This window comes from Erinaceus europaeus, chromosome X (assembly GCF_950295315.1).
Source record: "Erinaceus europaeus chromosome X, mEriEur2.1, whole genome shotgun sequence".
NCBI classification, from domain to species: Eukaryota; Metazoa; Chordata; class Mammalia; order Eulipotyphla; family Erinaceidae; genus Erinaceus; species Erinaceus europaeus.
This window is the reverse complement of record NC_080185.1, coordinates 55823679-55838577: the sequence shown is the minus strand read 5'-3', so window position 1 is coordinate 55838577 and position 14899 is coordinate 55823679. Positions and strand designations below refer to the sequence as shown.

At 47.4% G+C, this 14899-nt stretch overlaps 1 protein-coding gene and 1 long non-coding RNA gene across 6 annotated transcripts in view; one reads left to right on the top strand and one right to left on the bottom strand.

Moving 5' to 3' along the window:
- Nucleotides 1-9325: 9325 nt before the first annotated feature.
- TSC22D3 (TSC22 domain family member 3) overlaps nucleotides 9326-14899 on the bottom strand; it is an 89892-nt gene continuing 84318 nt past the window's right edge. For 3 of the 5 annotated variants that reach the window (XM_060182778.1, XM_060182777.1, XM_016191475.2), the window contains exons 3-4: nucleotides 12011-12062; nucleotides 9326-10898 (exon numbers count right to left, since the gene is read on the bottom strand). In XM_060182778.1, the coding sequence (XP_060038761.1) occupies nucleotides 10668-10898; nucleotides 12011-12062 (283 nt within the window). In that variant the 3' untranslated portion in view covers nucleotides 9326-10667. Of the gene's footprint in view, nucleotides 10899-12010; nucleotides 12063-12413; nucleotides 12590-12774; nucleotides 13140-14899 lie in introns of those variants that run through there. The other 2 variants (XM_007530524.3, XM_016191478.2) reach the window with 2 other exon arrangements.
- The window catches only part of LOC132535775 (uncharacterized), a 117565-nt gene continuing 117006 nt past the window's right edge, over nucleotides 14341-14899 (top strand). Inside the window, exon 1 of the long non-coding RNA XR_009547479.1 lies at nucleotides 14341-14463. This is a non-coding gene — a long non-coding RNA (uncharacterized LOC132535775). The remainder of the gene's footprint in view (nucleotides 14464-14899) is intronic.

The window sequence follows — 14899 nt, the reverse complement described above, 5'->3', positions numbered from 1 at the left end:
CACCTAGTCCTTCAGACTCCGAATTTTTTTTATTTAAAAAGGAGACATTAACAAAACCATAGGATAAGAGGGTACAACTCCACACAATTCCCACCACTAGATCTCCATACCCCATCCCCTCTCTTGATAGCTTTCCTATTCTTTATCTCTCTGGGATTATGGACCCAAGGTCATTGTGGGATGCAGAAGGTGGAAGGTCTGGCTTCTGTAATTGCTTCCCTGCTGAACATGGGCGTTGACTGGTCAATCCATACTCCCAGCCTGTCTCTCTCTTTCCCTAGCTGAGCTCCAGGACACATTGGTGGGGTTGTGTGTCCAGGGAAGTCTGGTTGGCATCATGCTAGCATCTGGAACCTGGTGGCTGAAAAGAGACAGACAAATTGTTGAACAATCATGGACCTAAAGGCTGGAATGGTGTAGATGAAGTGTTGGTGGGGGGTCCTACATTTTGTAAATAGCTAAAAGGCATATTTTAGTTATATTTCAAAGTGCCTGTAGCTATACTAGTTTTTTTTTTTTCTCTGAGCCTGAAATCTGATATGCAGGTGGATCCAAGTTATTGTCTGGGGAGGTGATGTCATGGCTGGAAAAGGGACAGAAAGCTGGATCAGGGAAGAGAGTAGTCCCTAATATGGGAAAGGGGTATAAATATTGTTGACTGTAAACCCCATCGATTTGATTTGATCTGGGGCCCATATTCAGCTTAGGAGCCTATGTTACCTCTGCATCCCTGTAGATCTGAGCTCACATTCTGTGGTCATGAGTAGGAACATTCTAAGCTGCAGACTCCAAATTTTTGTATCATCTGGAGAAATGGGAATGGGGGCAGAGATTGGTTCCTGTCTGGGACTACTGTAGGTGTCTGGAGATGGATAGTGGTCAAAGTCACATGACAATGTGACTACTTCATGCAACTGGAAGTATACTTTAAAAAATGGTTGTAGGTAGGCTGAGGTGATAGCATAATGGTTATGCAAACAAACTCTCAAGCCTGAGGCACTGAAGGTCCCAAGTTCCATTCCCAGCACCACCATAAGACAGAGCTGAGCAGTGCTCTGGTAAAAAAAAAAAAAAAAGAAAAAGTTGCAGGGACCAGATGGTGACACACCCAATAGACTACAGATGTTACCATTCATGAGGAGTTGGGTTCCAGCCTCAGTCGACCCTACACCACCCCCCCACCACCACCACCACAGGCAGGGTAAAGCATCAGGAGTGGTAGAACAGTACTGAAGGTATCTCTTCTTCTTTCTACCTTTCTCTTCTCTCCTTTCTGTCTCTGTATCACCCTCTATAAAAAGAGAAAACAAAGGCCACTGGGAGGGTTGGAGTCATTGTGCTGGCACTGAACCCCAGAGATAACCCTGAAAATAAGGTAGCAGTGGATTTGGAGAAATAGTTCAGTCTGTTAGAGCATCGGCTTGCATGCCCGAGGCCTTGGGGGCTGCAGGTTCAGTCCCAGAACCATGTCATGCCAAAGTGGAGCAGTTTCGGGTACCTGGAATCTGCAGAAGAGATTCTAATCAGAGCACTGCTCAGCTATGGCTATTGTTGATACTAGGGGATCAAACCTGGGACAGGACATGCAAGTCCTGTGAGCGACCACTGTGCTATCCTCCTAGCTCTATGAATAGGTAACATATAATACATATATGTTTTATTTATTTATTTTTTATACAGAGACAGAAATTGAGAGGGTGAGATAGAAAGGGAGAGAGACCTGCTGCTTCACCATTCGTGCTTTCCCCCTGCAGGTGGTGACCAGGGGCTTGAACCTGTATCTTTTTTCTTTAATTTCTTTATAGGGGAATTAATGTTTTACATTCAACTGTAAATACAATAGTTTGTACATGCATAACATTTATCAGTTTTCCATATAACAATACAACCCCCACTAGATCCTCTGTCATCCTTCTTGGATCAGTATTCTCACCCCCCCCCCCAAGAGTCTTTTAATTTGGTGCAACATGCCAATTCCAGTTCAGGTTCTACTTGTATTTTCGTTTCTGATCTTGTTTTTCAACTTCGGCCTGACAGTGAGATCATCCCATATTCATCCTTCTGTTTCTGACTTATTTCACTTGACAGGAATTTTTCAAGGTTCATCCAAAATCGACTGAAAACAGTGAAGTCACCATTTTTTATAGCTGAGTAGTATTCCATTGTGTATATATACCACAATTTGCTCAGCCAGCCATCTGTTGTTGGACACCTGGGTTGCTTCCAGGTTTTGGCTATTACAAATTGTGCTGCTAAGAACATATGTGTACACAGATCTTTTTGGGTGGGTGTGTTGGGTTCCTTAGGATATATCCCCAGGAGAGGATCATAGAGTAGGTTCATTTCTAGCCTTCTGAGAGTTCATCAGACTGTTCTCCACAGAGGTTGGACCAACTGACATTCCCACCAGCAGTGCAGAAGAGTTCCTTTGACCCCACAACCTCTCAAGCATTTGCTGCTGTTACCATTTCTGATGTATGATATTCTCACAGGAGTGAAGTGGTATCTCATTGTTGTCTTTATTTGCATTTCTCTGACAAAGACTTGGAGCATTTTTTCATGTGTTTCTCGGCCTTCTGGATCTCTTCTGTGGTGAATATTCTGTCCATGTCCTCACCCCATTTTTGGATGGGGTTATTTGTTGTCTTGTTGTTGAGTTTGGCAAGTTCTTTATATATGTTGGTTCTTAGCCTCTTGTCTGATGTATGGCATGTAAAGATCTCCCATTCTGTGAGGGCTCTCTTGGTTTGGGTAGTGGTTTCTTTTGCTGTGAAGAAGCTTTTTAATTTGATGTAGTCCCATAGGTTTATACTTGCCTTAGTCTTCTTTGTAATTGGATTCATTTCATTGAAGATGTCTTTAAAATGTATGCGGAAAAGAGTTCTGCCAATATTTTCCTCTAAGTATCTGATAGTTTGTGGTCTAACATCCAAGTCCTTGATCCACTTGGAATTTACTTTTGTATTTGGTGAAATACAGTGTGGTTCAGTTTCATTCTTCTGCATGTTTCAACCCATTGTTTCCAACACCATTTGTTGAAGAGACTCTGCTTTCCTCATTTAATAGTCTGGGCCCCTTTGTCAAAGATTACATGTCCATAGGTGTGGGGGCGTAATATATATTTTGTAGGTGTATTTTTTCTTTTTGCCTCCAGGGATATCACTGGGGCTCAGTGCCTACACTATGAAGCCACTGCTCCTGGAGGATATTTTTCCTCTTTTGTTTCCCTTTTTTTTATTGTTGTAGTTATTATTATTGTTACTGATGTCATTGTTGTTGGGTACAACAGAGAGAACTGGAGAGAGGAGGACAGAGAAGGGGAGCAAAAGATAGACACCTGCAGTCTTGTTTCGTTGCCTGTGAAGCCACCTCCTCAGGTGGGGAGCTGGGGGCTCGAACTGTGATCCTATGCCAGTCCTTGTGCTTTGCTCCATATGTGCTTAATCTACTGTGGTACTGCCTGACCCCCAGGTGTAAAATTTTAATAAGAGAGAGAGGGATAGGGATAGGGATAGGGAGAGGGAGAGGGAGAGGGAGAGGGAGAGGGAGAGGGAGAGGGAGAGGGAGAGGGAGAGGGAGAGAGAGAGAGAGAGAGAAAGTAAGAGAGAGAACAAAAGCACAGGGAGCTCATTCATGCCAGCCATGGCTCTACCAGCCCCCAGTCACACACCCCAGTCCTAGAACCCACATTTTAAACACATTTTCTCATAGACCTGATATTCTGGTAAACTGCAGACCACATTTGGAGACACACTGTCTCTAGCATCTGGCTTTGCCCCCTTGTCTTTTCTCATCACCCCTCTCTTCTTACCCCGGCTGGCCATCATCATCTCACACCTGTATTACAACAATAGCAGGCCTGCTTTCTGCTAGTGTTTCTATGCTCCAGCATTTCCAGCTGCCAGCACCCATCTTCTGTACATATCTTTGGCATCACATCACATCACATCACATCCCTGCTCAAGTGCCTACCGTAGCTCCCATGGACCTATTAGATCTTATCTCAGCTCATTTGGCTGGAAGCCAGCCAGCTGAGTTAGCCCCCTCTTCTTTCTCCTCCATTCTTCCCTGTTGCCTCCAGGCTCAAAGGCCAGTTTCAATCTTCTGTTAGCCCCTCTGTTCACTGGGGTGGTCTCCTTTCTACCTCCCCTCTCCTCATCCATGGAACAAATCTGGCTATACAGGAAGAATTTAAAAAAAATCACTGAGATTCTCCATTCTGTTTCTCAATGTGTCTGCCTCCCTTCCCCTAACCCAGTTTTGGCCATTCACTAACCATGGGAGTCTGGGCAAGTTGTTTCACCACTCCATGCCTGGGGGTTCTCATTTTCTCTTCTGTAATGTGGGGTTCTTAATCCTATTATCTTCATAGGTTTGTGGTGAGGATTAAAAGAGTTCAGTGATACAGAAAGGCCTAGAACTGTGTCTAGCACAAAATAAGTGCCATGCAGGTGTTAGTATTATTGATTATTGCTAGCAAGGCCCCTTCCAGGAAGCTTCTTCCTGGAAGCCACTTCTCTTGGAAGAAGAACTAGCCGGCAGAGTTCTCTGTCCAGCTTTGCCTGATGGAGCAGAGGCAGTTAAATATTAAGTTTTTAGGTTCCAGTGAGCTTCCCTGCATGACAACCGGAGTAGCCAGGCTAACCACAAAACTCTAATTATGCCCATTAATTTCTAACCAGGTGGAGGAGGTGATGTGGAAACATGAATTTCCCAGGTTAAGTTGGAGAGTGTTAAGACAACTTTAAAATACCCTAAGGGTTAGTGGGTTGTGTACCTTCTTTCCTGTGGTCTTTCTGGAATTCTCTCCGTACCTTCAGGCCCTACTCCCTCATCTGTTTGCTCCCTGGGTTACTTCTCAGGGCCCAACAGGGAGCACTTTCCTCTATGGCAGTTCCCAGCTGGGATACCTTACACCTTGTACCCCATCCATCTTTGTCTGTAAATAATCTACCACCACATTTCTGTTCTGCTTTGCAAACCCAACTCTTTGCTTTTGTGGCAACTACAATAAATTATATTTTCCAAGTTCCACTAAATTTCACAGTAGCTATTTATCTTTATGTGTTTGTTTTCCTCTCTCCATGAAAACTAAAAGTTTAATGGTTGGGCAAAAATATTCTGATATGTGCATAGGGTCCTTGTTAAAAAAGGGAAGGCTATCAAGACAGATCATATGGGGGGCACCTGCTTTTTTGTGCACATGACTGCCCCAGGTGAGCACAACCACCATCACACTGGGAGAGGATTTGGAGCTGTAGTGTCTTTCCCTCCCTCTCACTGTCTTTCTGTCTCTCTCATCTCAAAAGGTTGACATGGATTGGTGATGTCCGAGTGATGTCAAGGAAATAAAATGAAGTTCAAGTTTGGGTTATAACAAATTGTGCTGCTATAAACATAGGCACGCATAGGTATATTTGGGTAGGTGTCTTCATTTTCTTTAGTGGCTGAGAAAGTTTTGGTACATACCATACACACAGCAGAATAATATGCAGCTGTTTAAAATAATGACATCATCTCCTTTTCCATATCATGGACAAACCTCAAAGTATCATGTTGAGTGAGAGAGCGATAAAGAGAAGGATGAGATGAGCGATAAAGAGAAGTACCAGATGATTTTACTGATAGGTAGAAATTAAGAAGCAGGATTATAAGGTGAAACTTGGACTGGGTATTAGTATACTTTGCCAAAGCAAAGAACACTGGGGAAGGAGGGTCCAGATGGGGTGGAGGGGCCCTGGGATGCTGGTGCATGGTGATGGAAGAGGGTCTAGGTTGGCAACAGAGTGTCTTGTAGTAATGTGTCAATAACTGCACTGTAAACATCAACCTCCCACCCAATAATGTGGGAAATTTAAAAGTAAAAATAAAATTAAATGAAGTAGAATAAAATGGGCCCGTATTACCATAAAAACTGGAAAGTACTACCCCATGATATACATGGGAGTTGGGAAACTGTACTGAGCTATCTGACTCTGCTTTCTTGTCTGCCAAATGGAAGGAGATTATAATGGCCCCTTTTTCTTTAAATTGGTAAACTTGTCTTTTTAAAAATATTTATTTATTCCCTTTAAATTTTTTTAAATATTTATTTTCCCTTTTGTTGCCCTTGTTGTTTTATTGTTGTAGTTATTATTGTTTTTATTGATGTCGTCATTGTTGCATTGGACAGAGAGAAATGGAGAGAGGAGGGGAAGACAGAGAAGGGGAGAGATAGACACCTGCAGACCTGCTTCACTGCGACTCCCTTGCAGGTGCCAAGCCAGGGGCTCGAACTGGGATCCTTACGCTGGTCCTTGCCCTCTTTGCCACATGTGCTTAACCCGCTGCATTATCGCCCGACTCCCTATTTATTCCCTTTTGTTGCCCTTGTTGTTTTTTTTATTGTTGTAGCTATTATTGTTCCTGTTATTGATGACGTTGCTGGATAGAACAGAGAGAAATGGAGAGAGGAGGGCAAGACAGAGAGGGGGAGAGAAAAACAGACACCTGCAAACCTGCTTCACCTTCACCGCCTGTGAAGCGACTCCCCTGCAGGTGGGGAGCCGGGGGCTCCAACTGGGATCCTTAGGCTGGTCCTTGTTCTTTGGGCCACGTGCGATCAACCTGCTTTGCTACTGCCCGAGTCCCAATGGCCCCTTTTTCTTAAGGGCAGGTCACACAGTGTTCCACTCTAGTGACTCTTGTCACCTCAAGGGAGGACTTTAATCAGGATCAGATGAGATAAAAAATCATCAACAGCAACACAGGAGTTCCTTACAAAAGGGTAGAGTCAGTGCTGCTCCTCTGGTTCTCTAGCTTGTTCTGGGTCCAGAATCCCCATGCCCATGAAGGCCTCTCCAGTACCACTGTGTTTTCTTTTTGTCTTTCCCCACCCTGGTTTGGAGCCTGCAGCACAACAGGGCTGCTCCTCTGTGCGAGTAACAAACAGCCACAAAGTTCCTCTTATCTAGTTCAGCAACCGCTGTGGCCTCTGAAGTGGCAGTGTTTGTCTCTGTTTAGTCAGGGTTACCTAGGAAACTAGTTCTCTTTCCCACTGTGTGACTGCAGGCAAGGTTTGTTTTATTTTTCCTTTCTTGTAGGGAAGGGCAGGATGACCAGAGAGGGCTATGTGTTTGCTGGGCCATCTTCTTGAGTTTCTGGTGTTTCTTTCTTTCTTTTTGTTTTGTTTCATCTGTTAGTTGTTTGGCTGGAAAATGGGTGTTGGAAGTCTCCAGATGCACTGATACATTGGGAAGTCCCTCAACAGTTCTTTTGCTTTTTAAGAATTTATTTTACTTATTACATTTTCCATTTTAATAATGATAGTAATAATAATAGCTGTTTATTATTATTATTATTATTATTATTATTATCAGAGCACTGCTCAGCTCTAGCTTATGGTGGGACACAGGATTGAACCCAGGGTGAGGGGGTTCCTGAGCCTTAAGTCATAAAGTTTTTGAGCATAACCATCATACTTTCAGCCCCTTAAACAGTTCTTGAAAGGAGGAGGGGCTTGGGAGCAAGTGAAAGTGGGGGAGGGGCTCAGGGTTAGGTCAGGAGGGAGAAGTTACCCAGTTAAAAGTTTGGATCTGTTCCAAGAACCACAGTCCATACACATGGCCAAATTGGCATGTGGAGACCATGAACTTGGCATTATGGGTGAAGGGCTTAGGAAAAGGTGGGGGAAATTGAGGTGTGAGAGACCAGCAAGCAGGCATTTGTGAAAAAAAAAAGTTAACCAGTGTTTTGGTGGATTGGCAAAGAACAGGGCAGCACATGTATGATGTTGCAATGAAATAAATATGTCTTTTTTGGTGTATTGGGGGGGAGGACTACCTCTAGGAAAGGGAGGTGTCAAGACTTCTTGATCCCTGAGGTTTGTGACCCAGGAAAAACAAGGAATTTTGTCAACTTCCAGGTGACAAAGAACTAGGTACATTTGCTATAGGAAAGGGAGGGTTACCCCCTATGGTGGTGGTCGTGGCCTTCTCTGGGAACATGATATGTGTGCTTGTGGATGGTAAGCAAACTTGGCATAAAACACACTTCAAGGTTTTTTTGGGGGGTATCCAAGTTTAGACCTAGGGGAGACATTGACTACTAACTGGCCAGGGCCCTGGTGCCACTGACATGGGTCCGGGGAAGGATGATATGGAGGGATGCACCCCAGAAAAAGACAGAGGGCGAAAGGAGTCAAGAGCCCTAGATCTGGCCCTGTTCACATGGCTGGTAGCCCAGGAGAGTGAACTTTTAGAAGTGACAAATGGAACAGCAGGGACTGAGATGGCCTTTCCTGGGAGTAGAGGACCAGGGAGAGGATTAGCCCCCTGGCCAAAAGTCAGGGGTTCTATGTGAATTGCTATTTAGGAGAATGCATTTAAGTGATCCCAAAGGTGTTATCACAAAGAGGCCCACCTGTGTTGATTTGGTGCCTCTCCTCCTGCTCTATCAGGTGCACAGTCCACCCACTCTTGTCTTTTGAGTTTCTTAGACTCTTGTTCTTCCCAATTTGTCCCTTGAAACTAAGTCCACCATTGCCCCACCACTCACTCCTGAGAGGTCATAAAAGTGCAGGACAGTGGTGCGGGAGGTGGTGCAGTGGATAAAGCATTGGACTCTCAGGCATGAGGTCCCAAGTTCAATCCCTGGAAGCACATGTACTAGAGTGATGTCTGGTTCTTTTTCTTTTTCTTCCTATCTTTGTCATAGATAAATAAAATATTTTAAAAATTAGTGCAGGACAGAGGATGGAAGAGGGTTTGAATTCCAGTTTGCTGTATAAGGCATATGCTTTTAAGAACATTATGCAAGGGTTTCGGGCATTGGCACATCTGGTTGAATGCACATATTACCATGTGCAAACACACAGGTTTAAGTCCCTGGTCCCTACACATAGGAGGGAAGATTCACAAATGGTGAAGCAGTGGCACACACAAGTAAGTGTGTCTTTCTTTCTGGAATGCAACAACTTTGCAGGTGTCCTTTCACATATATCCCCTCCCAATTTCTTTCTATAAAAAAACAGGAGGGGAGTAGGGATGGCCCGCAGGAGATATGGAGTCATTCTGCAGGTATGGAATTCCAGTGATAACTCTGGTGACAAAAAAAGTAAAAGAAAGAAAGAAAGAAAAAGAATGTCACATAAGTTGGCCAAGTTTTGCCTCCCTCACCTGAACAGTGGATTATCATAAGGGTTTGGGAAGGTAAGGGATAAAGCACAAGTCTGGTACTTGATAATGCTTGTGACTCCCTTGCGTCACAGTAAGTAACACCTCCCACCCATGACACCAGGAACCCCTACCACACATTCCATTGACATTTAGTGAGACACCGTGGTTATTTTTAGAAAAAAAAATGAGTAGTTTTATTGAAATTTCAAGCTACATTTGAAAAACAAAATCCCCATCCTGCATACAGACATCAGGATAAGGTGTCAGAAAGTGGGAGGAGGTGTTTGCTGCTACAGAAGTTCCCTAGACAAGCTCCCTGAACGCATCACAGAGGCACCCTCAGGTCAAAGCCATTCCCCTTATCCAACCCCTGTCCTCAAGAGACATCAGAACAACCAATCGTTCAGCTTACTTGAAAGGTTTCCACAAACATTACCAAAGAGGAAAAAAAAAAGTTTCCGAAGGACACAGAGAAGTCCCGGCTGATCTCCTCTCAACCCCATTCTATGTAGTCAGCACCAGTGAATGGCGGGTTTGGCATTCAAAGAAAGAGGACCTCACATGTCTTCGGGGGTGGGGTGGGGGTGGGGGTGGGGGGATGGGCAAGGTTTACAGCAGCAAGGCATCCGTGGCTGCATCCAGAGAGGCTGGGCCCTACCTGTAGTTTTTAGCCTCCCTTGACCTAAAGGATAAACTGGATCAACTTGGTAAATGAACACAGTCAAAGATTAGCCTGAAGATAAGGGGGCCAGTCAAGACTCCCAAAACTGTTTAGGCCCTTCCACACGTAGGTGTATGTGTATGGATACATCACTACACTAAGATATAGATCTAGCCCTATGGGTATAGATATATATACGCATGTATGGCTATATAGAAAAAAAAACACTATGCCAACGCTAACCAAACAGAACTTTGTAAGCGGTCATCCCAAAGCTGTAATCCCACACTGGGCTGTGCACAAAGCCATGCATTATATCATATTAACCGACAGAAGGCTGACTTGGCTCAAGCTCTCCCTTCTGGGACCCTGCCCTCACAGGGCAGGGGAGAAGAAAGAGGTTGCCTCTGCTTAAAAACACAAGTGGCTTCTTTGTAGGAACAGTCATTGTCAGGTGAAGCTGTTGAAGATGTCCATGGAAATGAGAGAACAGACCCCTTATGCTTTCTGGAGCTAACTGGCTAGGCATATCCCTCTACCATTCTCTGCCAGTTGCAACTAAGTTGTCCAGGCCCTAGGAGCCCCCAGGGCGAGGTTGGTGGCATTAGAGGCTCACTGACTTGGGGAGATCATGAGGCCCCATGCAACTCAGCCTCCAGAGACTTGCTCTTTGTCAGGGGTCTGTCACTGGAGTGGACCAAGGTGGCCATGTCCTTGGGACATCTCTTGGCACCAGCTATGCTAGGTGTAAAGTTCTCCACGTGAGATGATGCTTGGGGAGCCAAAAACAAACTGGAAAGAACTAGGTAGAACAAGTGTAGTGGCTCTGCCCACCCTGAGGACAGAGCCACTTACACCTCAGAGCCACCAGGGGCCTCAGGCGCTTGTGGGGTTTCAGGAGCCGGCTCTTCGGGGCTCAGACGAGACTGGAATTTCTCCAGCTGCTCCGGGCTGGCCAGGGTCTTCAGGAGGCTGTTCTCACGTTCCAGCTGGGAGTTCTTCTCCACCAGCTCCCGGATCTGCTCCTTCAGGATCTCCACCTCCTCCCTCACAGCATACATCAGATGGTTCTTCACCAGATCCTATCCAGGGGAGACCATGATGCAGCTGGTTATTAGATGTTGTGGTCTTTTAAGGTACCCTCATCCTGCCTTGGGGATACCTGCTGTTCTCCATGCCACCCTTTTCCAGTCTGCCCTCATCACACTGGCCCTGCAGCCCCTCTATTCATCCTGCGACTTGCTTTTAAGCATTTACATGCTGTATCAGGGGAGCTGTGCTATTGGGGTACAAGGGCCATGCCTGAGGTGGAAACCCAGCTTCAAAGTCCAGACTCCACCCTAACACACACACACACACACACACACACACACACACACACACACACACACACACACTTTTAATGACTTTCAAAATCTGGACACTTAGGAGCCTTGGGGTGAGGCTGATGGCTTGTTTTGTCCCCTGTCTCCAAGTTCCTGCTTGGAGCCCAGGTAGGACCTGCAATGCACCACCCCTTTCTGCTTGACACTCTGCAGCAAGAGAAGAAAAACAGGCTCTCTTGGCATCTCCTCCTCTACACCCAATCAGAAGGAACAGTACTAGACAGTGCACACCCGGGGATACTGTTACTAGGTTCCGGGGCACCACAAAGTGGTAGTTACCCACCCGCTTGCTTCCCCTGCAGCCAGTTGGGCAGTAGGTGGGGTGTGACTTCTCCCTGCTAAAGAGTGGGAGAATGGAGTGGAGTGCTGTGCTTTCCCGCCTGGTCCCTTCTCACTCCTGACCCCAGCCCTGGTTCTGCAGAGGCACTGCAGTGCGCTTGTATCCAATGAGCACTGGCCCTTGCCAACTGTAGGAAGCAGCCTGCTGCAAGCATCTGAGCTCTCTGGCAAAGCAGCTGGCCCATGAGGGAGACAGGTGCTACTTACTGCCGAAGTTCCCCTGCTTGAGAGACTGAAAGGAGGCAGCCCAGGGATGTGTGAGGGAAATGTCCTCCTGCCAGGTGCCACTCGGATGGGACTCAATTCAAGGGTTCTCTCGGCAGAGGAAGCAGGGTGGCTACTTTCCCAGGCTCCCAGCCCTGTGTTTTGTTTTTTGCAGTCACCCACCCGCTCAGTCCTGCCTTGAGTTACATAAGCAGCATAAGCAGCAGCAAGTCTGGGGTCTGGAATGACGCAAGGATGCCACTCACCATGGCCTGCTCGATCTTGTTGTCTATGGCCACCACGCTGGCTCCAGAAGCACTGCCAAGACAAAAAGCAAAGCGTCCATGTTACCCACTCGGCCCTAGCCAAAGTCTTACATCAGCCCTGCCCTCCTTCCTCCCTGCCCGCCACCGCGGCCCCAGTTCTGGCCTGTGGGTTCTCAGGACCCTCCCGGGCTCCTGCAGGAAGGAAGCCGCAGCTCCTCAACCCACTGCCCGGAGGCCAGCCTGTAGCAGAGTGCCAGGTTTGGGAAGTACAGACACCCGAGTGACCTTCTTGGACCTCGGGTGCGAGGACGTGCAAACAATGGGGGCTCGCAGCCCAGAGAGTCCCCCCTTCGCCGGCCCAGCCCTGGTGTTCTGCGGCCCAGGAACTCCCGGGCAGACCTACCGGATTCCCAAGCTAGCTAGGAGGAGTCCCTTTCCTACTCGGTAGCTTCCGGCCTTCTCCCCGGCGGCGCCCTACCCAGCCCGCAGTCTCCGCTTGGGGCTGCTGCAGCTCCTTCTCTAGGCGCAGCGGCCGCAGGAACGTTCCCGCAGATCCCAGCGCGCCAGCCGTGAGCCCCCCTCCTGGCGTCCTCCACCCCCGCCCCTTCCCAGGATGCTGCACCGCGGGGAACGGGGACCGCCGCGCACCGCTCTCTGGCTCTGAGATCTCACCCTCCACCCCGCCCCCGCCTCGCTCCCTCTCGCTCTCAACCCTGCCCCTGCAAACGCCCAGCACAGTGAGGGGAGCTGGGCTCCGTGGTTACCTGTTATCCAGCTTAACGGAAACCACGTCCCCTCCGAGCAGGGAGGAGAAGAAGGAGATGTTGAAATTGTGCAGCTGGTAGACCGCCACTTCCATGGGGGTCTGATACATTTCGGTGTTCATGCCTGGGAGCTCGGGGCGGGCAGAGCGCGGGTGGGTTGCTGGTGCCGCTCGGGGGGCGGGGTTGGGCAGGACACTGTGCGTCCGACCCTGGGGCTGGAAGGGGACTGGAGGCTGCCGAGTAGACCCAGAGCCAAAGCAGACTTGAAAGGAAGTGACTGGAGGGGTGCCACCGAGTATGTCACAAACTCCAGGGTCTCTGGCCAGTCCAACCCAGACTCTGAGATATTTCGGCTCCTGCTTCTTTATATAGGAGGAGCAGGTTGCGTCACATGGCGTCAGGAGCCATGCAAATGAGTCCTGTACCGGCCTTTGTGGCCCAGTTAAACCACATCCCCGCCCTGAACCTTAGTCCGGGACTGTAAACAGTTCAGCACTTTTGGGTGCCAACTGGCATCTCCAAAGAAGGCTCCGGAGATTGGTAAACACAAACACAAACACACACACACACACACACACACACACACACACACACACACACACATACACATACATACACACGCCGATTCCCAGAGAAATTAACAAGTCCTGCGGCCCTAACAGGACGTGGAAAACATTGAGTGGAGGGGAAAATGATTGCCAAAGGTCTGCTCCAAGTAAGATCCCATCCATGGCTTTGCAAGTGGAGTATACACGACCCTCCCTGCACACCCACCTCCCACCAACCGGAAGCCACCTTCCTACCGCCTGACTTCTCAGGCTCTCACCTGCCTGTCACCTCACCCAGCCAACTGACCTAGTGATCTGCCCCGAACCCCAGCACCTCCCACTCACTCACCTCATCTGTGCATATCAACTGTGCAAGTATGGAAGAGAGGGTCTTTAGGAAGATGAGTGGGGAAAAGTGTACAGGGGAGCAGTTGGGGGCCAGGAGATTGACAGATAGGGTGGGGAGGGGAGTGACCACAAGATGCCAGCCCTTTTCTTTTTAGTTTGTCTCCACATACAGTACTGTGCAAAGAGAAAATACATTCCACCTATACAGGGATTCACGATACTTTTTCTTAAATAAACAGAAACAAAATTCTGATACTTTCTTATCAACAGCAAGTGACCCCCGTCCCAGCTATTGTAAAAATCCAAAGCTGTTTATAAACCATCCCAAGGAAACACCCGCCCTTCTTGTGGGGTCCAACCACACGGAGCGATAAACGTAGCAGATTAGGAAGACAAACAGGTAGTCGTTACATACTGAGTGTTACAAATGTTTCCAGAACAGGTTTGTGCTGCTTAGGTTCAAGCTTAAAAACAACAACAAAATAAGGTATCAGAGGCTTACAATATTCTCAGGCTGTTCTCTCCTAAGTCGTGCCATCTGGTGGTCAGAGGCAGAATTACAGTCAGAAGGAGCAGTCTAGACACAAGGGACAGGTGATGCAACCTGGAGTTTTATTTACACCAGTTTAAGGCCTCAAGGAGAACACTGGGCTCCACCACATATATAATAGTTTGGATGAAGTTGAGGGCCAGTTCCTGTGAATTACTTTAAGATTCAGGCTGAGGTCCAAAGAAATATCCTACTGCAATCAAGCTGTTGGAAAAGTACTGGGGCCTCTTATCAGCAAAGAAGGTAATTATTTGCTTCAGAATATTTCTCCTAGCCAGGTGCCTGGCACTGACACCCTGACCAATGCCCCAGCTAAGCCCAGTCTGAAGGCCTTGATTTTCTCCAGGCTGCCAGTACACTTATACCATCAAATGGTCACTATACTGTGAAACGTCTATTGGATTCCATCAGAAGTGATACGTGAACAAGGGCTAGCCATCCCAGAGTCCGAGTGGCACAGCCATTAGAGTGCACATGTTACCATGTGCATGGACCTGGGTTTAAGCCTCCCCACCCCCATCTGCAGAGGGAAAGCTTCACAAGTAGTGAAGCAGTGCTGCAGGTAGCTCTTTCTCCCTTTCTAGCTCTCCCTCCCCTTTCAATTTCTCTGTCTCTATCCAAAAAAAGAGCTGTCCTATTCGCTGACAGAAAAACAAACAAACAAACAAACTATCCTAGC